Raw genomic sequence first — 21,918 nt, forward strand, 5'->3', positions numbered from 1 at the left:
CTGGCGAGCCCAGCGCCAGCGCTCAGTCATCTCGCTGACCCGGATTAACTCGAGGCTCCAGACCCCATGTGAGCCCTGAGGACCAGGGCACGGCTCCTGTGTGAGTCCCGAGAGTTAGAAGCAGAAGAGCAGCAGCCGGTGCCCTGGCCGGCGTGGCCCTGTCGGTGGAGCCTGGTCCCCGTACGTGGGTCCTGGTCAGGGCACATACCCGGTGGGTTCATATCCCAGGTGGGCGTGTGCGGGAGGCAACCGACCGACGTTTCTCTCGCACATCGATGTTTCTCTCTCTCTCCTTTCCTTTCTCTAAAAAATCAATAAAATAAGATTAAAAATCCCTGGCCGGTTTGGTTCAGTGGATAGAGCGTCGGCCTGTGGACCGAAGGGTCCGGGTTCGATTCTGCTCATGGGCATATTCCTCTCTGGCCCAGGCCCTGGTCCGGGCGCCTGCAGGAAGCAACCGATTGCTGTGTCTCTCTCACATCGATGTTTCTCTCTGCCTCTCCCTCTCTCTTCCACTCTCTCTAGAAACCAGTGGGAAAATATCCTCGGGTGAGGATGAACAACCACCAAAAAAAAAAAAAAAAGAACAGCAGCTGGTGCGTGTGGAGTCCTGTCTGCACACTCGGCTCTCTCGCCCTGTTGGACACACACCTGCAAACACCCCCGTCCCCCACCCTCCCGTATGTGGGACGGTGGCAACACCAGGCACCTTGCGGGGCCTCTAGAGTACAGACTGCCTGGCTTGCTCACTCTCACTCCTGCCCGCTGGGCGCGCGGGTGTCGTGTGTGGGCGACTCTAACCCCCAGGGAATTCTGAGGGACATTCCAGCCCAGCCCCCTGGAGAAGTGACGCCTGAGTGAGGGCGGGGGAAGAGGGAGGGTGGGAACAGCGGATGGGATGGGGGGTTCGGGGGGGGGGTCAGGACACTTGGCAGCCCCTAGAGTAGAAGTGGGTTCAGAAACCAACCCCAGAGCAGATCTTGGGGGGAAGGAGCCAGGGGAAGAGGCACACCCCTAACTTCAACCTCTTGGATACTGAGCTGAAGACAGAGTCCAGCTCTGGCCTGGCTGGGTAGCTCAGTGGGTTAGAGCGTCATCCTGATACACTAAGGTTGTGGGTTCGATCCCTGGTCAGGGCACATACAAGAGTCAACCAATGAATGCATCAATAAGTAGAACAACAACAAAAAAATCAATGTGATTTTTTTTTTCTGTCTCTCCCTTCCTCGCTCTCTCTCAAATAAATTTAAAAGAAAAACATCTTAGCCCCAGCTGGTTCGGCTCAGTGGATAGAGCGTCAGTCTGTGGACTGAAGGGTCCTGGGTTCGATTCCAGTCAAGGGCACATGCCCAGGTTTTGGGTTCCATCCCCAGTGGGGGGCGTGCAGGAGGCAGCTGATCCATGATCCTCTCTCATCATTGATGTTTCTATCTCTCTATCCCTCTCCCTTCCTCTCTGACATCAATAAAAATATATTAAAAAGAAAAACATGCCCTGGCCGGCTTGGCTCAGTGGATAGAGCGTCAGCTTGGGAGCTGAAGGGTCCCAGGTTCGATTCCAGCCAAGGGCACATGCCTGGGTTGCAGGCTCAATCCCCAGTAGGGGGTGTGCAGGAGGCAGTCAATCAATGATTCTCTCTCATCATTGATGTTTCTATCTCTCTCCTTCTCCCTTCCTCTCTGAAATCAATAAAGAAATATGTATATATATTTAAAAAAAAAAAAAAGAAAAACATGTTACTAAACAAACACGACAGAGCCTAATTCCAGGAACTGGACATCAGATTGGTGCAGCCTGGGCCACCTGTGGTGACAAATGGGAATACAGTCCCCAATCCTGGCTTCCTCTTTGTAGCAGGACCCCCCCCACCCCTGCCACTGGAGTGGGGGGGCCTCAGATTTGTGCCCCGTGGACCCCGGTCTTGGCCAGGGACTTGCTTCGGGCAGGATGTGAGCAGACAACACGAGGCCTAAAGCAGAGGTGTGCCACGTGCCTGTGGGGTTGGCTTGAGTTTTGTAAAGAGCATACCCAGGTGGCTCATTTCCGGCAGCCCGGGTCCCAGAGACCCCCTGGGAACAGACCTGAGCCTGACCCTCAGTCCAAAGCACAGCCCCTCGGTTGACCTGCAGCCCGTGACCAAGACAAAAGATGTGGTGATATCGCAGGGGGCCTGGGGGCTGCTTGTTACGCAGCATTATTGCTGCCGGAGCCACCATACCTGCCCGTTCCTTGGCTGGGGGACGGAGGGGCAGCTGCCCCCCACTCCCACTAGCCAGCCTCCAGGGAAGTGGGCTGAGTATTCAAAATACACCAAGGTGCCCGCCCCCCGGGCACCAGGAAGGTGGGAACCACCAGTGCCTGTCATGGCGGGCCAAACAGCTGGTCCCCAACGTGGCCCCGGGGGCTGCCCTGTCAGCAGGTTGCAAGCAGAGCCTATGTCTGAGCCGCAAGGAGCAGCCGGCTCAGCTGAGGTACAGGGCTGAGTCGGGTCTGCGAGAACAAATTGAGTTTTGAATACAATTTCATGTCCATTAACTTTGCTCAGAGTCCCACAGAGGAGCCAAGTGACGGAGGAGGCCTTGGCTGAGAGGCCATCCTGGAAGCAACTGACGACCACAGAGCCTCTCAGAGCTCTGTGTGCAGGGACCGGGGGAGGCCTGGGCTGCAGGCAGTGAGCAGGTAAGGTCCTGGCTGTGGTGGGACTGGGGAGGCCTCAGCTGCAGACAGTAGCCAGGTGAGGGCCTGGCTGTGGGGCAGGCCATAGGGTGATGGGCCAATGCTTCCAAGGCCGCCTGGGGTGGGCAGTGTCGTGGTGCGGGATCCCTTCTCCCAGGAAGGATGGGTCCTCTGGGGTTGGGTAAGAGGCAGGGCCTGGCAGGGCCCTGGAGGGGGCGAGTTGGGGGCTGGGACTGGGGGAGCAGCCCCTGCAGCTAGAGGACTATTTCCGGGCGAACCTGGCAGCCCAGGTTGCATCCTAAGGGCCTCCCATCTGGAAGGGCCAGGGGGGTCCTCACAGGGAGCATTCCGGGCTCGGGAGCGGGGGAGAGGCGGGGCGCTGGCCTGGGGAGAGCTGCCTGACCTCCAACACCTGGGGACCAGATCCCGGGAGAGGGGAGGGGGATGTGCTGTCCCAGGAGAGGGGAGGGGGTGGGAACTCCCCACCTCAGACCTGGACCTGGGGGCTACCTAAGGTGGGGAGCCAGGTATAGCACGCAGAGCAGTGGAGGGGCAGGGAGACCCTGAGGGGAAGGGTAGGGGAAGGGGAGACAGCCTGGGCAGGGGTGGGGGGTGGGGCTGGAGCCAAGAACCCCTCCTCCGGCCTTCACCTCCCCCTGCAGGTGGGCGGGCTTCTAGGCTTCCTGAGAACTCGCCCGGCAAGTCCCCACCCCCAGTGTCAGCAGTGGGGACCGGAACGTCCCATCCATGCCGCCCCCATTCGTGTTCCCCGAGGAGGAGTGGCAGCGTGGGCCCCACTCCTAGCCCCCCATCAGGAGTGGGGACGAGGGTATCCCATCCTTCACACCCCACGCCCCAGCTCCAGGGTGACGGTGAGCTTGACCCTCCACCACGTGTCTGGTTGGCTGGAGAGGTCCCCGCTTTCTGCTCACGTGCTCTCATTGCAAGTGTCTTCCGGAATTGAGGCCGCGACTGCGGAGGCCTAGAGACCCCTCTAGCCCGCACCCCGGAGAGAGGTTGGCGTTCCCGCCCCCCCCCCCCAAACCTGCCCTGTGCAGCAGGGAGGGCCGTGGGGAACGGAGAGGGGCGTGGCGTCCAAACTCCCACCCGAGGGGCGTGGCTTACATGCGGGGCGGGGCCTGAAGGGGTTGGGCCTGTTCCGCCGGAGGCGGGGCTAAGAGGCGCAGCCAGCGGCGCGCGGGAGGGGCGGGGCCTGGACGGGGTGTGGCCGGAAGAGCGGAGCGAGCCTGGGCGGGGCCTAGAAAAGGCGTGTTCCGGGAGAGGCGGGGCTTGAAGGGGCGTTCCTGGGCGGGCCGGGCCGAGGAGGGGCGTGGCCGGGGCGTGGCGGGGGCGTGGCTCGCGCCGGGCCACTGGAGCGCCCACTTCCTCTGGCACTGGCTGCCGGGCGGAAGTACGTCAGTTGTTATCAGCTCGAGTCCTCGCCGCTGCCGTCGCCGCCTCACGATCCCGGGCGCCTCATCCCGGCCCGCGCCCCGACGCCCACCCAGCCCGCCGCCCGCCGCCCGCCGCCTGCCGCGCATGGGGCGCGCCCCCGCGGAGGCGGCCCGCAGCCGCTGAGCGCCGCCCGCCCCGCCGATGCGCGCGGCCGCCAGCGCCGAGGCGCCCAGGCCGCTCCGGGCCCAGGGCTGAGGGCTCCCGCGCGGCATGCCCGGCCCGGCCCGCCGTCCGCCGCCGCCCAGGGCCCCAGCCCGCGCGGCCCTCACCGAGCCCGGCGGCCACGCGTAGCGCAGCGGCAGCGGGAGCCCGACGGCGCGGCCGCAAGGTCACCGCGCGCCATGGAGGCCAAGGTCCGCCCGAGCCGGCGCTCGCGTGCGCAGCGGGACCGTGGCCGGCGCCGGGAGGCGGCCCGCGACGCCCGCGACCAGAGCGCCTCGTCGGGCGAGGAGCCCGAGCCCGGGCCCGGCAAGGAGAACGCGGGCCTGCCCCGCGCGCCCCCGCCCCGCGCCGCCGCCGCACGTCCCCCGCGCCGCCGCCGCCGCGAGTCCAGCTCGCAGGAGGAGGAAGTCATCGACGGCTTCGCCATCGCCAGCTTCAGCTCGCTCGAGGCCCTGGAGGTAAGTGCGGCGCACGGAGCCGGGGCGGGACCCCCAGCCCGGGGGCGTCGGCACACCCACGTCGGAGGACCCGGCCGCCGGCGGGGGGCGCGGGGGTGTCGGTGTGTCGAGCTGCGGGGGAGAAAAATGCCCACATCCAAACGGGGGCCGTCGGGCTGCACCATCGGCCCTTTTGGCAATTGTTTCGATCAAAGTATCGCTTCCTGGGGCTGCGGATGTGCTGGGAGGCGCCGCGCTGGACTCGGTCGGGCGGAGATAAAATGGATACTTGGAGGTTCTTCCTGTGCCTCCCTCCCCCTCGAGGCTTCTGTTTGGACGGAGGCGGGGGGTGGGGGTGGGGTCATCGCTCAGACCTCTCTCCAGGCTACACTGTTCACAGGATGACAACAAATAGTGCTTGTCTGGCTGCCTTGTCACGGACAATATTTGCTGAGCAAATACTGCCCTGCTCGGCGCCCAGGTGAGTGGAGAGGGACATGAGTACTGTCAGGGCGCGGGGGCGCGGGGAGCTGCGTCTCCTCTCCTGGGAACGGCCTGTCGCAGGCTGGCCCAGCCCGGGGAGCCTCCACCAGCGCCCCCACCCGCAGCACCTATTTGAGGGACCAGCATCTGCAGGGCTTGGGGCCCCAGGGATCACTCAGTGAACAGCTCCCATCCTTTTCTTGGAGCCTGGGGGCTCGTGGGCCTCTGAGCCCAGCAGGGGAGGTGCCCCTCTCCCTGGGGTCTGCCTGTCTGGGGCAGGCTCCGGTCAGGTATTGGCAGCCAGGCAAGGTGGCTCAGGGACCGGCCTGCCGCTTTCTGTCTGGGCAGGGGATGCACCGGGGTGGGGCCCTCCGGTCCTGCCCGTGTGGTGTGGTGGCAGTGCCCGGCTGTGTCCTGGGAAGAGCTTTCTGCCTTCATCCAAGCCAGGCCCTCCCCTGCAGCCTCTGAGAGGGGTCAGACCACCCCCTTTCCAGCAGGCCTCTCCCGCCCGACACGGGCTCCCACCGGCCGGTCAGCGCCTTTTGGCTTCTGCCCTGGTCTGTGTGTCTGCTGGTCCCTCTGCCCGCGTCAAAGTTTGGCACCTTCAGGCCTCTGAGCAGGTGTCCCTCTGGGGGCCCTCCTTCCTCCCTCCACTGGACACCCCCCCCCCCTTACTTCACATGCTCTCCTTCCTGTGGGTCCATGTTCGCGCTCTGCTGGGTGGCTATCCCCCCGGAACTTGGCTGGAAAAGCTTGCAGAAGCGCCTGGGTGCGGGAGGAGGAGGGAGGGCACAGGGGAGCGAGGGGTAAACAGGCACCACTCTCTCTTGTGCGTCCCCTGTGGGGTCCCAGGGCCCTGTGCACATTTGTGGAGTCATCGAGTGGACAAGCACGAGGAGAACCCGGGGTTCGGGAAGGCTGATCTGACCCTCAGGTCCCTGGGCGTGCCCTGGTGACACCAGCCTCGGGTCCATGCGATGCCCCCCTGCCTCCGGGGCACTGACAGTGCAGCGTTTGGGGGTGTCTGTGGGCTCCCAGGCAGGTCCCAGTGCGAAGAGCCTGCTCCATGTCACTCCTGGCCCCTCTTCACGCCTCTCTCTGCCCTTCTGAGCCAGGGAGGGGCCACCCGCCTTGGACAGTCCGGGGCTTCTGCAGGAGTCGTGGCGTCTAGATTGGCACTCTGGTTGGTAGGTTGGCACGCTGGTGGGGCCTCATTTTTTGCTAAAGTGCAGTGGTTCTCCCCAGACACTCTTAGCCAGCATGCAGTGAACGTGTGCTCTCGCAGGTACTGCCTGTGCCTGCTTGTCTCCCTGCAGCGATAGGTATACTGAGGCCTGAGGCCATGAGTCAAGGCCCCAGCCTGTCCGGGCTCCAAGCTCTGCCCACTCAGGAGGTGGGACGCGTGTAGAGAAGAGTGTCCGTTTCCCTGGAGTCCTCACCCGTGTCCTGAGGATGCAGGCCCCAGACCCCCACAGCCCAAACACTCCCTATCCCTCTTCCCTCTGCCCCAGGCAGACCCCTACCCCTCTGTGTCCCGGACACACACCCTACCCCCGTGCCGAAGACAGTCCCTACAACTGGGTGCACCCATGTCTGCCCCTAAGGGAAACCCCTGTGCCTGCCTCGAGGTGGGGGCTGAGAGGATCCCAGCATGTCAGTACTGCAGCCCAGCGGGGAGTCCATCGTGTGGCAGTATTGTTGGCTGAGGAGGGGGCCCAGGTGTGGGAGAGTGGGGAGCTGGGATTGGGCCCCACCAGCCAGTGTGTTGGAAGCCCCCACTGTGGGGGCCATGTGCCCAGCTCACTCCTCCCACAGGGGCACCGGGCTGAGACCTCGCGATGGCCAGGCTCAGCGAGGAGCGCTGGTGGTGGAAAAGCCTGTGCACCTGCTCTTCAGATGGGGAAACTGAGGCCCAGAGAGGGCGAGCTCTTTGTGACCAAGGGACGAGGTGGCACCAAGCCTGGGACCCCGTGGGACGGGACCCTGTAGGACGGGACCCCGTGGGACGGGACCCCGTAGGATGGCCTTGGGCTGCTTCTCCACCCCGCTGAGAGCCCACGGCTGTCGGGCTGCATCTTCCAAAGCCATCTCATGGCCCGTGGCCCACGTGGGTGCCCCGCTCACTGTGGGCTGGGGTTCCTGCACGTCACCATCTCCTGTTTTGTGGGTCAGCGCCTCTCGTGGGGGAGATGAGGCCGAGAGGGCGCTGTCCTCGCTCCCACTTTGTAGAGGAGGGAGCCGAGGCGAGGCCCAGGGTGAGGTCCCCATCCAGGGCCCACCCGCTGCAGCCTGGCCCACAGAACCATGACCCCCCCCCACACACACACACACATCCCCCAGCATGGGCTGCGTCTTCCTGATGGTCTTGGGGAGGCGTCTGAGCTGGGGAGGTGGAGGGTCCTGACGCAGCCTGCAGATGCCGCAGCAGGTGCCCGGCTGCCTGGGCTGCTGCCTGGGCTCGGGGAAGGGCCGCCCCTCAGCACCATGGGCGTTCACACTGGTTTGCAGGGCCGTGGCCCCACAGGCTATGGCAGGGTCTGCTGTGTGTCCCCCTCCGCCCCCCAGTCACCACACATTCCTCGTGGGTGGTGGGCCCGCAGAGCGGATGCTCCGAGGTGGCCCTTCGCGGCTGTGGCCTGTCTGCTTGCTGCTCGTCCCCACCCCGGGCACGTGGGCAGGGACCATCTCCTGTCCCCCCAGCCACTCCTTGCTCCACCGTGGCGGGGTGTCGCCGGCCTGGGTTCCCTGTCTGCCTGTCACCTGCTCCCCAGCGCCCGAGGGCAGGGGCTGCAGAGCCGCCAGTCCCCCCTTCCTCCCCTCTGCTGAGTGCTGGAGGCCTCAGGTGCCCGGGGTTAGCACAGAGGCCGAGCGTCCTGTGCGTGGGGTTCCCCCTGGCAGGGTTTTGACGAGGAAGGCAGTCGCTCTGCTGAGAGGTGGTGCCGGGTCCGCCTGCCCAGGGTCTGTGCGGTTTGCTGACCTGGCCCACCTGTGTTCCACTGGCTCCTGTGGGTTGCCGCCCCACCTCATTCGTACCTGGGCAGATTGTGGGGTTCCCATAGGTTCTGGCAGTTCCCTGGTGGCCACATCTGCCCGGACTGCAGTGCTGTCCCTGCCCACCTCCTCGTGTCCTGTCTTCTCCCTCTGGTGGGCCTCTCCCCTCCATGTGGGGGCGTCAGGCCTGCCAGCCGGGGGGCTGTCCTGTAGCTGGGGTTTGGGCACAGCTGGTCTGCGGTTGCATTGTGTTTGCGGGTCCTGTGTCAGGGGCGGTGGGGTGCAGGGGCACCGTCAGCCCCTCCACACGGGACAGAGTCGGGTCCCGGGCCCAGCCCACCTGTGGTTTCATTAGAGACGCTGGTCGCAGTGGGGAGGCAGGTGGTGAGAGGGAAACCGTGGGACCAGCTGCTGGAAGCAGGGTCAGCAGGGCGGCCGCCAGGAGGCCCACCTGGGATGGGAGCCGCCTCCCTCACCGCCCTTGGCAGCCCTTGCCCGGATGTGTGTCCCCTGGGGGCCTGTCTGTGGTGGCCCTGGGGCAGGCCATGCTCCCTTGTGCTGGGGTGGCCTTGGCCTTGGGAAGGGCTGCTGGCCAGCAGGGCGCGCTCTGTCCCCTCCCTACTCGCTGAGCATTTACTGAGCGCCGACCACACCAGGCCCAGTGCCTCTGTGGGACCTGCCCCCAGCAGGGGAGCGGACAGGTGGCTAGGCCGGCAGGTGCCTGACGAGGCTGTCAGGTGTGGGGGGGTGGGGCACTGAGGCCAGTGGGGCTGTGAGGCCTGCGACCCCGGTTCACAGCTGCTTCTACTCCTCCCCACGCAACTAGGAGCCCGTGCCTGCTCTGGGACTGGTTTCCTCACCGGGACGAGGCAGCCCTTCTCTGAGCTGGTCCCATGTTCTTTCTCTTTGTCCCCCATCCTGGGACAGCACCCCAAGAGCCCCCCTGCTTCCCCACCCCCGTGGGCAGGGCAGGCTGTAGTCCCTCCTTCCCTCGGGGACAGCCGCGCAGCTGAGCAGGTCCCGGGCGGAGGGGAGCAGGGGCACGCTGCCTGGTGCACAGTGAGGGCGGAGGGGAGGGGCTGGGAGAGCAGACGCTGACAGGGTTGGGAACATTTCATCCCCGTCGAGTGTGGGCCGGGGTGGCCCAGGTGGTCAGCGCAGGGTCACGGTGACCATCTCCTGGATGGCAGCAGGAGACTGGCCCGGGTGTCGTGAGGCAGGATCCAGAAGCTTCCAGGGCAGGGAGGCCTTCTCGGGGGCGGTGTAACACGGGGACAGCCGTGCGCCAGTGGGTGAAGGAGGTGCCTCCCAGGCAGGGGCCTTGCCTGGGGTCAGTAGATGCGCCTCAAGGAGGTGTGGGGTGAACTGTCCCGCACGCAGCACAGCTGGAGGCCACTGCACAGGGTCCCCATGCCAGGGCCAGGGGTCAGCGCCATGTGGGGTGTTGGAGGTGCTCGTCCTGGATGCAGGGGGTCGGGGAGTTGGGCCAGGCAGAGAGAACCCCCCTCCTGCCTCCCAGTGGGTGTGGTGGGAGGGACCCTGACAAAGGTTGTGAGTAAAAGAGGAGGTGCCCTTGCGGCGGCTGAGGGGCCTTCGCAGTCTCTGAGGTCCCCCGATTTTAGCACCCCAAGTCCCACGTCCTGGGAACCCGCTCAGTCCCAGGCAAACGGGAGAGGACCACGTGGAGGGAACCCTGCGGGGTCCTCTGTGCCCCAGGGGGCAGGTCTCGAAGGTGGGGCAGGGCGTGGGGGCTGCGGTGGGAAGTGTGAGCCATAGGGACCCAGGGGGAAGAACAGCCGCGCCAGGCCCAGGGCAGATCGATGTGCGAAGGGCGTCCAGCCTGAGGTGGGGAAGGTGGGATTGGCCGGAGCTCCTGACCCGAGTGGGTGAGGGCCTCTAGGGCTCCAGTCCAGGAGTTCTGGGGGACAGGCGGTCTCCGTGACCCACAGCCTCCTGGTCCCTAAAAGGAGGGGGCTCCAGGCCTGGCTGTGTCTAGGGGTAACATGTTCACCCCACAGGGCCTCCTCCCACAAGGGCAGGGCGTGAAGAGGCAGTCTGATTCCAGGCGTGGTGGGGTGCCCACGTGGCCAGAGGGGTGGGGCCACGCCTCTGCCTGCAGGGCTGGGGGCCTGGGCCCCAGGGAGGGGACATGGAGGTGGTGTTTGCCACTGTTAATGGCTTAGCTTCACAGTTGGTTTGTGGGTGCAGTTGGTGCTGTACGGTAATGATGCTTAAGGGGACCAAGCCATAAGGTGGCTACAGAGAATCGGTGGTTTCAGGCAGCGGAGCCACCTGGTGTCCAGGAGTGTTCCGGGTGCAGGGCCTTCAGGGCGGGGCCGTTGCCTCAGCTGCTGGGGGTGGCGCACCACTGTTTCGGCCCACCGTGTAGGGTCGCTCTGCATCCGGGCAGGGTCTGTATGGTGGCATCTGCCCATCAGTCAGGTGTGCCCACAGGTGTGCATGACCCAGGTGGGCTGCAGAGGTAAATCTCTGGGTAGATGGTGCCTGGGCTCTGGGGCCCCACCTGGGCATCCCTTCAGGGTCTCCTCATTGCCGCCTCTGTCCCCTTCGGTGATGGTGGCAACAGGTGGTCCTGGAGCTGGCTGGGGGTCCTCGGGTACAGTGTCCAGTGTCACTGCCAGTTAACCTGCTCGTCCCGCCTCCCCCACAGAAGGACATGGCCCTGAAGCCACAGGAGCGGAAGGAGAAATGGGAGCGTCGCCTTGTCAAAAAGCCCCGGGAGTCAGAAAACGGCCCGCCGGCAGAGCCCAGTGAGAACGGCCGGCCCCTGGAGGTGGGCAGCCCCGAGCAGGACCTGGAGCCCACCTGCGACCGGGGGAAGAAAGTCCCACTGCAGCCCGCCAAACAGGTGAGCATGGCCCACCCCACTCAGAACCGTGGGCGCCCATGGGCCACACCAGCACCTGGACATCGCCTGTCGGCATCTGGGCCTGCCGGGCATGCATTCTGTCATTGTCGGGCATGGGGTGTGGGGCACAGGTGGACTGGGGCCAGGCAGTGCCCTCTGTGAGGCTGGATCCTGGGCTGAAGCAGGTGTGGGGGGCCTGAGGGTGCACCTGATAGGCTGGCCCCGTTTCCCCATCGCGTCCGTCAGGCTCCGCCAACCACGGGGTGTCCACTGTGTCTGTTCCGCGTGGGGCCGGCTCATTGCGGGGTGCTCTCCATTGCTAACCTGCGTGAGGCGCAGTGTCTGGGCCACTCGTGGCCGGTGGTCCTTGGTGGGGGCTTTCCCCCAGCGAGCGAGCAGAGTGCAGGCTGTGAGGTGCTCGGCAGGCTGCCCCTCCGGCTCGCTGCTCACTCCTTCTTCCAGGGAGGGTCTTCTCCGTGTGTCACGCTCTCACTCACCTGGGGCTGGGCTGCTGGTGCGGGGCCGCATGTCTGGGCCGGGCTGGACGGGGGGTCTGCAGGCACACTGGCCCAGGTGGACACGTGCTCTTTCTTCCATGCAGGTGTGCTCCCCAGAAGGGGGGCCGCTCCCAGCCAACCCCTGGGACCAGACCGGCCCGGCCCAGCGCCCGCAGCAGCAGCCGCCCAGCCAGCCCCAGGGGTCTCCCCCAGCCCCGTGTCAGCGCTGCCAGCCCAGCCGGGCTCTCCCGGACCCCGGGCAGCCCTGCCAGCCCCAGCAGCCACCCCCGGGTCAGCGCAGCTTGCCCCAGCGGTCACTTCTGGGCCCAGGTCAGCCCTGCCGACCCCGGCGATCACTTCTGGGCCCAGGTCAGTCCTGTCGGCCCCAGCGGCTGCTCCCAGCCCCAGATCAGCGCAGCCGGCCTCGGCGGCCACTCCTGGCTCCGCCCTCCAGGCCACGGTGGTCACCCCTAAGTCCCAGGCAGCGCTGCCGGCCCCTGCGCTCCCCCCCAGCCCCCTGCCACCTTTGCCGGCCCTTGCGCTCCCCCCCGGCCCCCTGCCACCTCTGTTGCTCCCTGCTGGCCCTCTGGCACCGCTGCTGCTGGCCCACGTGGTCGTGCTTGGCCCCATGTCTGCACAGCCAGCCCAGCAGGGCATCCTCAGAACAGTGGTGCGGGCCCCTCCAGACCCTGCTGGCCCACTGCCCGCACTGCCAGCCCCCCCAGTCACCCCTCCTGCTGCGTCCCCGCCGCCGGTCCAGCTGCTCTTCCTCAGGCCAGTGCTGCTGCCCCTGGCAGGCGCTGCTCACCCCATGCCAGCCCCGAAGGTCCCTCCTGGGTCAACCCGGTCACCCCTGTCAGCCCCAGCAATTAGTTGAGGCCCCAGAGAAGCATGGGCCCCCCAAATCTTCACTGCTGGGCCCCAGCCAGCCGAGCCAACAGAAGCAGCCACTCCTGGGCCCAGAGCAGAACTGCCGACGCAAGCAGCCCCTCCTGCGCTCCAAACAGCCCTGCCAGCCCCCGCAGTCGCTTCTGGGCCCGGGCCCACCCTACAAGCCCCGGCCGCTGCTCCCCATCCCCAAGCGCCCCTCGCTTCTGGGGGATCCCCCCCCGCCCCGCCGGCCACTCCTGGGGCCCCTGCAGCTTCGGCGGCGGTCCCTGCTGGACCTGGCCCTGGGCCGTCCCTGCTGGCCCCTGCGGTCACGACGGACTCGATCCTCCACCCGCTCAGCCCGCCAGGCCCCATATGTGAGCCCAGGGGCCTGATGCCCGTTTCCCGACCACCATCTGCGGCTCCCTGGGCCCGGCTCCTCTGCTGCCCGAGATGTGTTGCTGGACTGGTCTCTGTGCTGTGGCCGGGCCGTGAGCTGTGTTTGGCTCAGCAGAGGCAGAGCCCCAGGCAGGGCCACCGCGGCCCAATGCCTGCTACCCGCCCAAGGCCACCTTCGCCAGGAAGAGAAGAGAGGACCCCCGTGTCTCCGCCCCCGCCGCCGACCTTCCCCCCCCCCCCCCCCATGCCTGCCCCACTCCCCTGTGCCTGCTCTGTGCTGTGTGATTCACACATTCACACTCCCCTGGGAGGGGCTGCCGGGGGCCCCTCTGTTTCTCTGTGCCTCTAATGCTACATGTCCTTGTACATTGAGTCTGTGCACGCCCCCCAGGTGTGCCAGTGTGTGTGTGTCTGTGTGTGTGTGTGTGTGTGTGTGTGTGTGTGAGCTGCAGGCCTCACCCCCAGGGCCCCTCCCGTCTGGTCAGCGTGCATTCCTCGTGCCCCGCCCCTCCCCGCAGATGTGGGTGCAGCCTTGTCCCGCCAGCCTTGCCTCCACCTCCAGGTCCTGTGACTGTGGAGGTGCAAGAGTGCTCAGGGCCATCTGTGGTCGAGTAGAAGCTGCTGGTGGCAAGGAAGGTCCCCCGGGACTCTGCCTGTCGCCAGTCACCACCCCAGTCGCCAGTCACTGAAGTGGGTCAGCCCCCACCCCAGCTCTGCACCAAGAGAGTCTCCAGGGCCCTGGGTCCTCAGTGCCCTCAATACCCTCTGCAGCCTTCCAGTTGCTGCCCCGGACGGCCCCTGCTGGGCAGACCCCACACTACAGAGCTCTGCCTCCGCTGTCCCCGGCCCAGGGCAGGCCACTCCAGTGCTGGGACTCCCTGGACAGCAGGGGCCCTGAGAAGGGCTGCAGCTGTCCGTCCGGGGAGTAGCATTGCCCCCTGGGGTGCCCTGGCCAGGCTCCGCTCAGCCTCATGCCCCTGTCGCCTGCCATGACAGGCATGTCCATGCTGACCCATCCTCGGGGTCCTGGTCTCCAGGCCTCGCCCTCCCCACTTGCTCACCAGGACACTGCCTGTGGGGGCCTGACCAGCCGGGTGTGGGGTCCCCTAGTCCTCACTCAGGGCCTCCCAGAGACGAAGGGTTTATTTTTCTGATTGAAGACAATAAAAAGTGCCGTGCCATTCTTATAGCAGCGTCAGCGTTTGTGACTTAACAGGAGTGTCCTGCCTGAGTGTGCTCCTTACGCCCAGTGAGCAGCGGGAGGGACTGTGTGGTGCGCTCAGGACCGGCTCTGCTGGCCTCTCCCTCAGCCCCTGCACTGGACGGGGATGCAGGCGTGTGTCCTGCCCTGAGCCCTGGGACCGGTGGGCCGTGTGAGTGCCTCCACCCGGTCCACATACCTGGTGCTGGGGCGCATCCCAAGGGGCCAGGACGAGCGTGGACCTTGCAGCCCCTGGGAGTGTCGGCCAATTTGTAGGGTGTGGGGCAGGGCCATGGGGACCCCCAGCCAGGGCCTGGGCTGCCCCACTTCCCATCTGGGCCACCCTGCTGTGAGCCTAGGGTGGGCGGCACTGTGTGATCGCAGACTGAGAAAAAGGGGCTGGGGTTCTATTGGACCCCAGAGGGGCTTACAAACCCGTGACCCCACAGCTGCTCTGGGTTCACAGCCCTGGGACCCTGGGTGTGCCACCTGGGGAGGCCCAGGTGCTGCAGGGGGGGCTGTAGCACCTGTCCTGGGGGCCCTGCTGGTGTTGCCTGGGGACAGCAGTCTGGGAGCGGGCTCTCCTGTGGAGTGGCCACTAGGAGGCGCTGGAAGGTAAATGAATTTCTGAGCCACCTCGTTGGCCACAGGACACAGCTGGGGGGGTGGGGGTGGAGGCTTGGGCTCCCACCGAAGAGCTGGCCCCAAGGTCGGGTGGGGGTGGGGTCCACCTTGAGCAGGAAGTGAGAATGGATGAGTCTTTGAGGGGGGTCTTGGAGGTCTGGGGGAGGCCCCTGCTGCCCCAGGGATGCCTTGGATGGAGTCTGGGTGTCCGCTCCATGCCCGGCACAGGCCCTGCCTCCACCTCCCCGTCTGCAGGTGCAGTGCCTGGGCCTGCTGTGGCTGCGGTTGTCAGGTGGAAGGGGGTGTCCGTGTAGGACCCTGGATGGCCACGCTCAGATGGAGTTGACCATGCAGGGGCCCACCAAGGAGACCCTTGGGGTTCCCAGGGTGCAGGCACGAGCATGGGTCCCCCTGAAACACCCTCCAGGCTGAGGGAACCCCAGGAGGAGCTTGTCTTGTGAGCACGGGGGTGCCCTCGTGTGTCCCGGCTTCAGGTGAATGCCCATCACTCCCGCAAGTCCTGCCCTTCATTTGATAAACACCAGAGGGCCGCCCCTCGCCACGGAGATTTTCCTTCCGGGTCCTGAGTACCAGAGTGCCCGGCCAGCAGGACCTCTGTTCCAGTTCACGCAGTGTGAGGAGAAGCGGCTGCTGGGCCAGACACCGGCCAGCCTCCTCCCTGGACAGAGGCTACCTTCACCCTAACCCAGAGGCAGCCCGCAGGTCACCAAAGCCAGCCCAGGCCATTGTAAGGGAGATAGCGCCACATCCAGCCCTGCCCTCACCGCAGGGAGCTGGCAGGAAGTCTGCCCAGAGCTGGGTGGGAGCCTGAGATGGCCCGTCTGAGCCTGGAGGGTCTCAAGGCGCTCTGAGGTTCCGGCCCTTCGGCGGTTAGAGCCCTGCTCCCCTGCTCCCTGAGGCTCCTCTGAGGAGCCCATTGGTTCTGGGAGGTTCCCTCCGCCCTCAATCAGGGTCAAGCCCCGCCCCCACCCCCACCCCACGAGGTCCTTGGTGGCCTGACCTCCCCCCCCCCCCCGCCCCCCTGCCTTCCTGGGGCTGACTCACTTGCGGTTCAGCTCCTGTACCCTCCGCACACCTCCAGGCCCTCCCTGCCCTGGGTGCTGACTGCCCCATTTCTCATCTGCACCCTCACCAGCCCTGGACCCCGAGCCGCGAGCCTCGCTGGGGAACGGAGACGGGCCGAGGGAGCGTTCTGGATGCGCCGCGTGGCTCCTCCCCACATCCGTCTGCCGTGTCGGCTCGTCTGCCGTGTTTGGGGTTTTCTAATCATAAGACAGTTGCCAGATGGGCTGGTAGATCCTTCCGGAAGGTTCCCATCCGTGCCACGGGCTGGCGGTGTGGCCTTGGGCGACTCAGCCCCCTGCCCTCGGTTTTGTCACCTGCAGGATGGGGTTATGCTGCTCCTGCAGGACTCGTGAGCGGGGGCTGGGCTCCTATGAATGTGAGTGGTTCCTGCCCCAGCCCCTCCTCACGCGGGAGGTAGCTGGGGACTGGCGATGGACTCTGGGGTTCCTCTGTGGTCCCTGTGGTCCCCGGCGTGCCACCCTCTGTGCCGGCCTGTGGGACGTGGGCAGCACCTGGAACCGGGTCGCCTCACCGAGTGCTGGGCGGCGTGCTGGCTGAGAGCCACAGCCTCGGTCAGACGTGCCGAGGGAGGTTTGCCTCCGCGGTGCCCCGACATCACCGTGGGAGCAGACGAAGCTAAGGGACAGAAGGGAGGGCGGGAGGGCGATGGGACCAGGACATGGAGCTGGACGCAAGGCCATGTGCTTCCTGGGTGTGGGAGGGTCAGGGTCAGGGGCTGGGATGTGGGTCGTGTCCCCACAGCTTTGTGAGGTTAGAGTTATTTTCAAGTAAAAAGTAAAGTGCGAGCCCGGCCAGCATGGCTCAGGGATTGAGCATCAACCTATGAACCAGGAGGTCAGGGTTCGATTCAGGTCAAGGCACATGCGGGGGTTGCAGGCTTGATCCCTAGTGTGCGGCCTGCGGGAGGCAGCCAGTCACTGATTCTCATCATTGATGTTCCTATCTCTTTCCCTCTCCCTCTCTGAAATCAATAAAAATACATATATCTGGGCCACTCCTCTCATTGCCACTTAAACTCCACGGATCTCTGCTCCTCCCGTGAGCTGGGCACGCAGTGTCCAGGGAGGCTTTTGTGTGAAGAGCAGGAGCTGCCGCAGGTGACAGGACAGGCACAGAGGCTGAGTGATGGCCCTGGGTCACAGCCTGTGGCCGTCCACACCCAGCCCTGCAGCCTGATGCCAGCCTGGGATTGTGGGGGGTCTGAAGAGAGGGGGAGGAGTTGCCACCCTGCTTGGTGTAGGGAAGGGGTGCGGCGACCACTGGGGAGGGGACAGAGCCAGCTGCAGACTCCTGTCCTTGAGCCTTGTGTGTCCTTCCTGTCTGGGCTCCACTCAGCTGGGCCACGTGCAGTGCCTGCCCCCCTGGGCTGCCCCCTCGGGTGGAGCTGCCCCCCCCCCCCAGCAGGCGTGCAGAGGCTCAGGCTGCTTGCTGAGCCCTCTCTCTGTCCCCAGGTGAAGGCTGTCCTGTCCAGAGGGGGCGACCGCCACAGCGAGGACGAGGGCTTCCGTGAAGCCACCAGCTCCCGGCTCAGCGCCTCCCGGGACCAGCTCAGTGACGTGAGTACCCAGACCCAGGGAGTCTGGGGCAGCCTTCCTCCCGCAGACCCGCCAGCCGCTCAGTAAACAGCTTTTCACTTACCAGGGCTCCGCCGGGAGGGAGTTAGATGAGGAGCGAGGCTGGCGGAAGCCGGTGGAGGCTGTGTGGCGGGGCGGGGGTCAGGTGGGGGCCCGCTCTCCAGCCGGCAGGCACAGGCTGGACACTCTGGTGGCAGGACTGGACTGGAGGCAGGGGCTCTGGGAGCGAAATGGCTCGGACTTGGGGTGGTGGGCAGGGGTGGCCGCTGGCCTCAGCCTGATGCTGAGGTGGCCTGAGGCTGGGGACGCCTTCGCTGTCCTGGCAGGAGGTCCCTGAGCTCAGGGCCCTGGAGGTGGGAGGGGCCTGGGACCTCGTGAGGGGCTGACCCGGGATTTGGCCAGCGATGGGGAGACCAGACCAGATGGCCCTGACCCCAGGGGTTTCAGGTCCCAAAGCTTGGAGGAAGGCTAGGAATAGGGGAGGGGCCCCTGGGAGGCCCTAGAGGAGGCCCAGACTGGACCCCCAGCTGCAGGCGTGGCTGCCCTGGAGGCTGAAGGAGTGAGTTTTCCTCATTATCATTTAAATGGAGGCCTGGGGAGCGGTGAGGCTGAGGCTGCTGGAGGCTGATTGCCCACTTGGTCTTTCCCACAAGATGGGAAAAGGGCCGCCCAGTTCCATCTCTGAGTGTCGGCCTGGAAGCAGGACGCGGACTCTGGGCGCAAGGTAGGGCGGCCGCAGCCCAGCCACCCTGTCCGTCCGTCCGTCTGTCAGCAGGGCCTCCAGGCTGGAGGCTGCCAGGGCGAACTCTGTCCAGCGGGGACCCAGGAGCCGAGTGAGGACCTGGCAGGGGTCTGCCTGGGGCGGGGGGCGTCCCACAGCTGCAGCCCAGGCGGGACGGGTCCCTGTGCAGACGGGAGCAGGCTCAGTGCCCAGTGTGCTCTAGGCCCTGGTCTGTGGGTCCCCCCCGAGCCCCATCCCGCCGGCCTGTGCCTTGGGGGCCAGCCCTGGGGGCCTCCCTGTGAGGCAGGGGTGAGACCCACCTCCGAACCACTTCCACCCATGGCCTCCAGGCCACAGCTCATCCTGACTCCAGGCCGGAGGTCCCCCGTCCAGCTCCTCAGCCTCCCAGGCTGGCAGGCACAGAGGGGCATCCCCCCGGGAGGGTTGGCCCCAGGAGGACCGACCCAGGTGAGGACAGAGCACGTGTGGAACTCAGGCCTCTGGGGGCCGACACTTGGCTCAGAGTTGAGGGACGTGGGCTTTGCCGCCTGTGTGTGGGGGTGATGGCTGGGCCATATCCGGGGCTCCGGGCGAAGGTCCGAATGGGGTCCTGGGTCTGAGGCCCAGCTGTGTCCTCGGTCCTGACCCCCAACCCCTGGTTCCCGCCAGGGCCCAGGGTGTGGTCTCTGGGCCTGTCTCAGGGTCACGGCGTCTGTGCCCAGGGACAGGGGTGCCCTGACCATTCAGACAGGCCCCGGGGTGGGCCTCAGAGGGCGGGTGGCGGTGGGGCTGCGAGCCTGGTTACCCTGGTTACGGATGTTCTCTTCCTTCTACAGAGCTCAGCGCAGGCCTTCTCGGGCAGAGGCTATTCTGTAAGTCCCCCCCCCCCCGACCCTTTGTCCCTCTCCCTCTCTCCCTGCGTGTCCTGTCCCCTCCGGAGCCCCCAGCGGAACCCTGACCAGGGCGGACCCCAGGGTGGTCTTGTTGGCAGAGCTGGCCCAAAAGGGGTGTGCACGGGGCTGGAGATGGGCTGAGGGGGCGGAGGTTCCGAGGGAGAGGGTCCTGTCGGGTGGCACTTAGACTTGGGGGTCCTGGGCATGGAGCAGCCGTTCCCCAGTGACCCTTCCCACCCCGCCTCCCCAGTACCTCGCTTGGCCTGGGCAGGCTGGCTGTGCAGGGCTCCCCTTCCTGCCCCCACCCCCATCCTTGGGGAACAGACTGGCCCTCAGGACGTTATTCCCTTTCCCTGAAGTATCAGGAGGCTGAGCGCCGGGAAAGCCAGGTGCCAGGTGTGGCTGTTGCCGGCCCTGGTTTACCAAGTTCCGAGCTGCAGGGCGGCTTTTTATGGGTGTGACTGACCCATTAGCCCCAGCCGCCCTCCCACCCAGCGGTTTTCCAGGGAAGGACCACCCTCCTCTGCAGCCTGGTGCCTGTCAGTCCTCACAGTCACCGGTCACCGGTCACCACTAGCACCTGGGCTCCCCACACTGCAGTCAACTGGGCGCTGTGCCAGGGCCCGGCCCCAGCAGCACAGGCAGGCAGACCCGGGCGGAGGCGTCAGTGACCTGTGTGATGTCGGCCAGACGGGGAGAGCCGGGGTGGTGATTAGGAGGGGGCGGGGCCAGCACGCCCAGCTGCAGGCTGGGCCCCTCTGTTGTGTGTGCATGTGGCTGGTGTGTCATGTGCTTGCATGTTGACATGTCTGTCACATGCACATCCTCATGTGGCCCTGATGGGGCCGTGTTTGCCTGCACCTAGAAGTTCTATTTGTCTCTGGGCCGTCTGTGTTCTGTGCCCTGCATGCGTGTTCATCTGCCCGTGTGTCTGGGTGTAGCAGATGCACATGCATGTGTGAGTGGGTGTGTGCATGCCTCACATGTGTATCTGCATGTGAGTGTCTGGGTGGTGTGGATGCACCTGTGCAAGTGACTGTCGTTCTGCAGGCATGTGTGCCCCGTGTCACCTGTGTGTGTGTGTGGTTGTCCTCCCTTCCCAGGAGCGTCCCGCTCTAGGCGACACTGGCATTTGCCCTCTGACCTGGCTCATAGACGACACTCAAAGGGGCTTCATTTGCCCAGATTTTCCCCAGCAAATCCCCAGCTACTGCGCATCCTCAGCAGCTTCTGTCCCAGACGCTCGCAGCCCCGCACAGCCATCAGATGCTTGTCAGCCACATACTAGTTAGAGAGTAACTCAACTAATTCGGTTGCTTGCAACCAAAAACATGTGTGCTGTCTCCGCAGACACAGGGGCCTGGGGGCTTCCCTATGAAACAGAAATGGAGATCTAGAGCTGTGGAGGCCAGAGGCAGCATGGCCCCTGCCCCCCCTCAGGCACCTGGCCCCCCCCGCCCCCCATCAGGCACCTGGCCCCCCCCCTCGCCCCACCCCAGGCACCTGGTATTCCTCACAGGAGGACCAGATTGGGGGGCATTGCCACCGTCTGTAAAAGCCCCACCGCCTGGTTTGTTTGTTTATCACGGTCTGCCTGCCTGTGCTGCTGGGGCCGGGTCCTAACAGGGAGGCCCAGATGTGCCGCCCCGGCTCCCACTGGGCGGTGTGGGGTCAGGCGGTGGGTGGGCCGTGGATTTGAGCTCTATCGCTTTGTGGGGACTGCGGGAGAAGCCACTGAGACATGCCCACCCCACCCCACCCCCCAGCCTGGCACGGCCCTTCCTCCAGCCACTTGCCCAGATGTTCCCGGCCACTTCGAGGTTCCGCCCACGCGTGGCTGTGTGTCCTGCATCTGGCTGTTCCCCGGGTTCAGCTCTGGGCGATTCTCCTACACCAAGGCCCTGGGTGGGAGGGTGCCCGCGTGGGCATCCTACTGCAGTGTGGCCCCACCAGCTTCGGCCCCACCGTGCTGCCCCTTGTGCCTGAGCCGTGGCCTGTCCCTGGAGCAAGACCTGGAAGCTCTGGACAAGCCACGGGGCCCTCGAGGCCCAGCACCTGCACCAGGAGCCGGGCGGGCCGGGCCCCGGGAGCTGAGATTCAATTACACGGCCAGGCCAGGCCGCCGGGCTCCGGGTGGGGTTGATGCTAGCGCTGCTCTGGTTAAGACTCTCTGTGTCGATAAATAATTCATAGACAGTTAGCGCTGCGAGTCTGACAACACGAGAATGTATTAATACAGTCGACTCCGCCACAGGTCAGCCGCGGGCGCAGGGCTGGGCCATGTTTTATTCATTCTGTGACACAGGCCCATTAACTCTCCTGGCCCCGCAGGCAGTGGGGAGCCGGAGGGAGGCCTGGCCCCTGAGCATAGGAGGCCCCACGAGGCCCTGGGGTGGCCACTGTTGGCCGTCCCCACGCACTTGTTGACTCATCATGGCAGCCAGCGCTCCTCAGGCCACAGGCCAGAAGGTTGAGGACCCAGAAATCTCTCCTGGCAGCTGCGGAGGGAGGCCCTGGGGACAGGAGAGGTTAGAGAGGGTCAGAGCAGAGTGCATGGAGGAGCCAGAGCCAGAGGAGCAGCACACGGGCCCAGGCGGACCCTGCCAATCACACGCGTGTGACTTGAGTGCACATGTCTGTGTGCATGTGTGTTGTGTCACAATCACAGTGGGGCTCGGGCCTGTGGAGACACAGAGACGTCAGGTTTGCCTTGGGAGTCACGTGGGGCACGGACCAGGGCTCGGGGAACGGCGGGCAGGCTGCCCATTGGCAGTGGACGTGCTCATGGGCTGGCAGGCACATACCCCCTCCCCCCAGCCCTGGGGACTGAGGGCCAAGGGCTGAGGGGTCAGGCCGTTAGGGGAAGCCCCTGGTCAGGCCGAGGCAGCCCTCGTCCTCGCTGGCCCACCTGTGACAGGTCACGTGCGTGGGTTTCCGCTGCGGGTTTCGCTGGCGGAGG

At 65.7% G+C, this 21,918-nt stretch overlaps 1 protein-coding gene across 14 annotated transcripts in view; it reads left to right on the plus strand.

Moving 5' to 3' along the window:
* Positions 1-4,321: 4,321 nt before the first annotated feature.
* FBRSL1 (fibrosin like 1) overlaps positions 4,322-21,918 on the plus strand; it is a 32,982-nt gene continuing 15,385 nt past the window's right edge. For 7 of the 14 annotated variants that reach the window (XM_059676465.1, XM_059676456.1, XM_059676464.1 and 4 more), the window contains exons 1-4: positions 4,322-4,751; positions 10,876-11,073; positions 17,223-17,327; positions 18,903-18,938. In XM_059676465.1, coding sequence (XP_059532448.1) covers positions 4,473-4,751; positions 10,876-11,073; positions 17,223-17,327; positions 18,903-18,938 — 618 coding nt within the window. In that variant the 5' untranslated portion in view covers positions 4,322-4,472. Of the gene's footprint in view, positions 4,752-10,875; positions 11,074-11,674; positions 14,027-17,222; positions 17,328-18,902; positions 18,939-21,918 lie in introns of those variants that run through there. The other 7 variants (XM_059676460.1, XM_059676461.1, XM_059676467.1 and 4 more) reach the window with 6 other exon arrangements.

Source organism: Myotis daubentonii, chromosome 19, assembly GCF_963259705.1.
Source record: "Myotis daubentonii chromosome 19, mMyoDau2.1, whole genome shotgun sequence".
Classification (NCBI taxonomy): Eukaryota; Metazoa; Chordata; class Mammalia; order Chiroptera; family Vespertilionidae; genus Myotis; species Myotis daubentonii.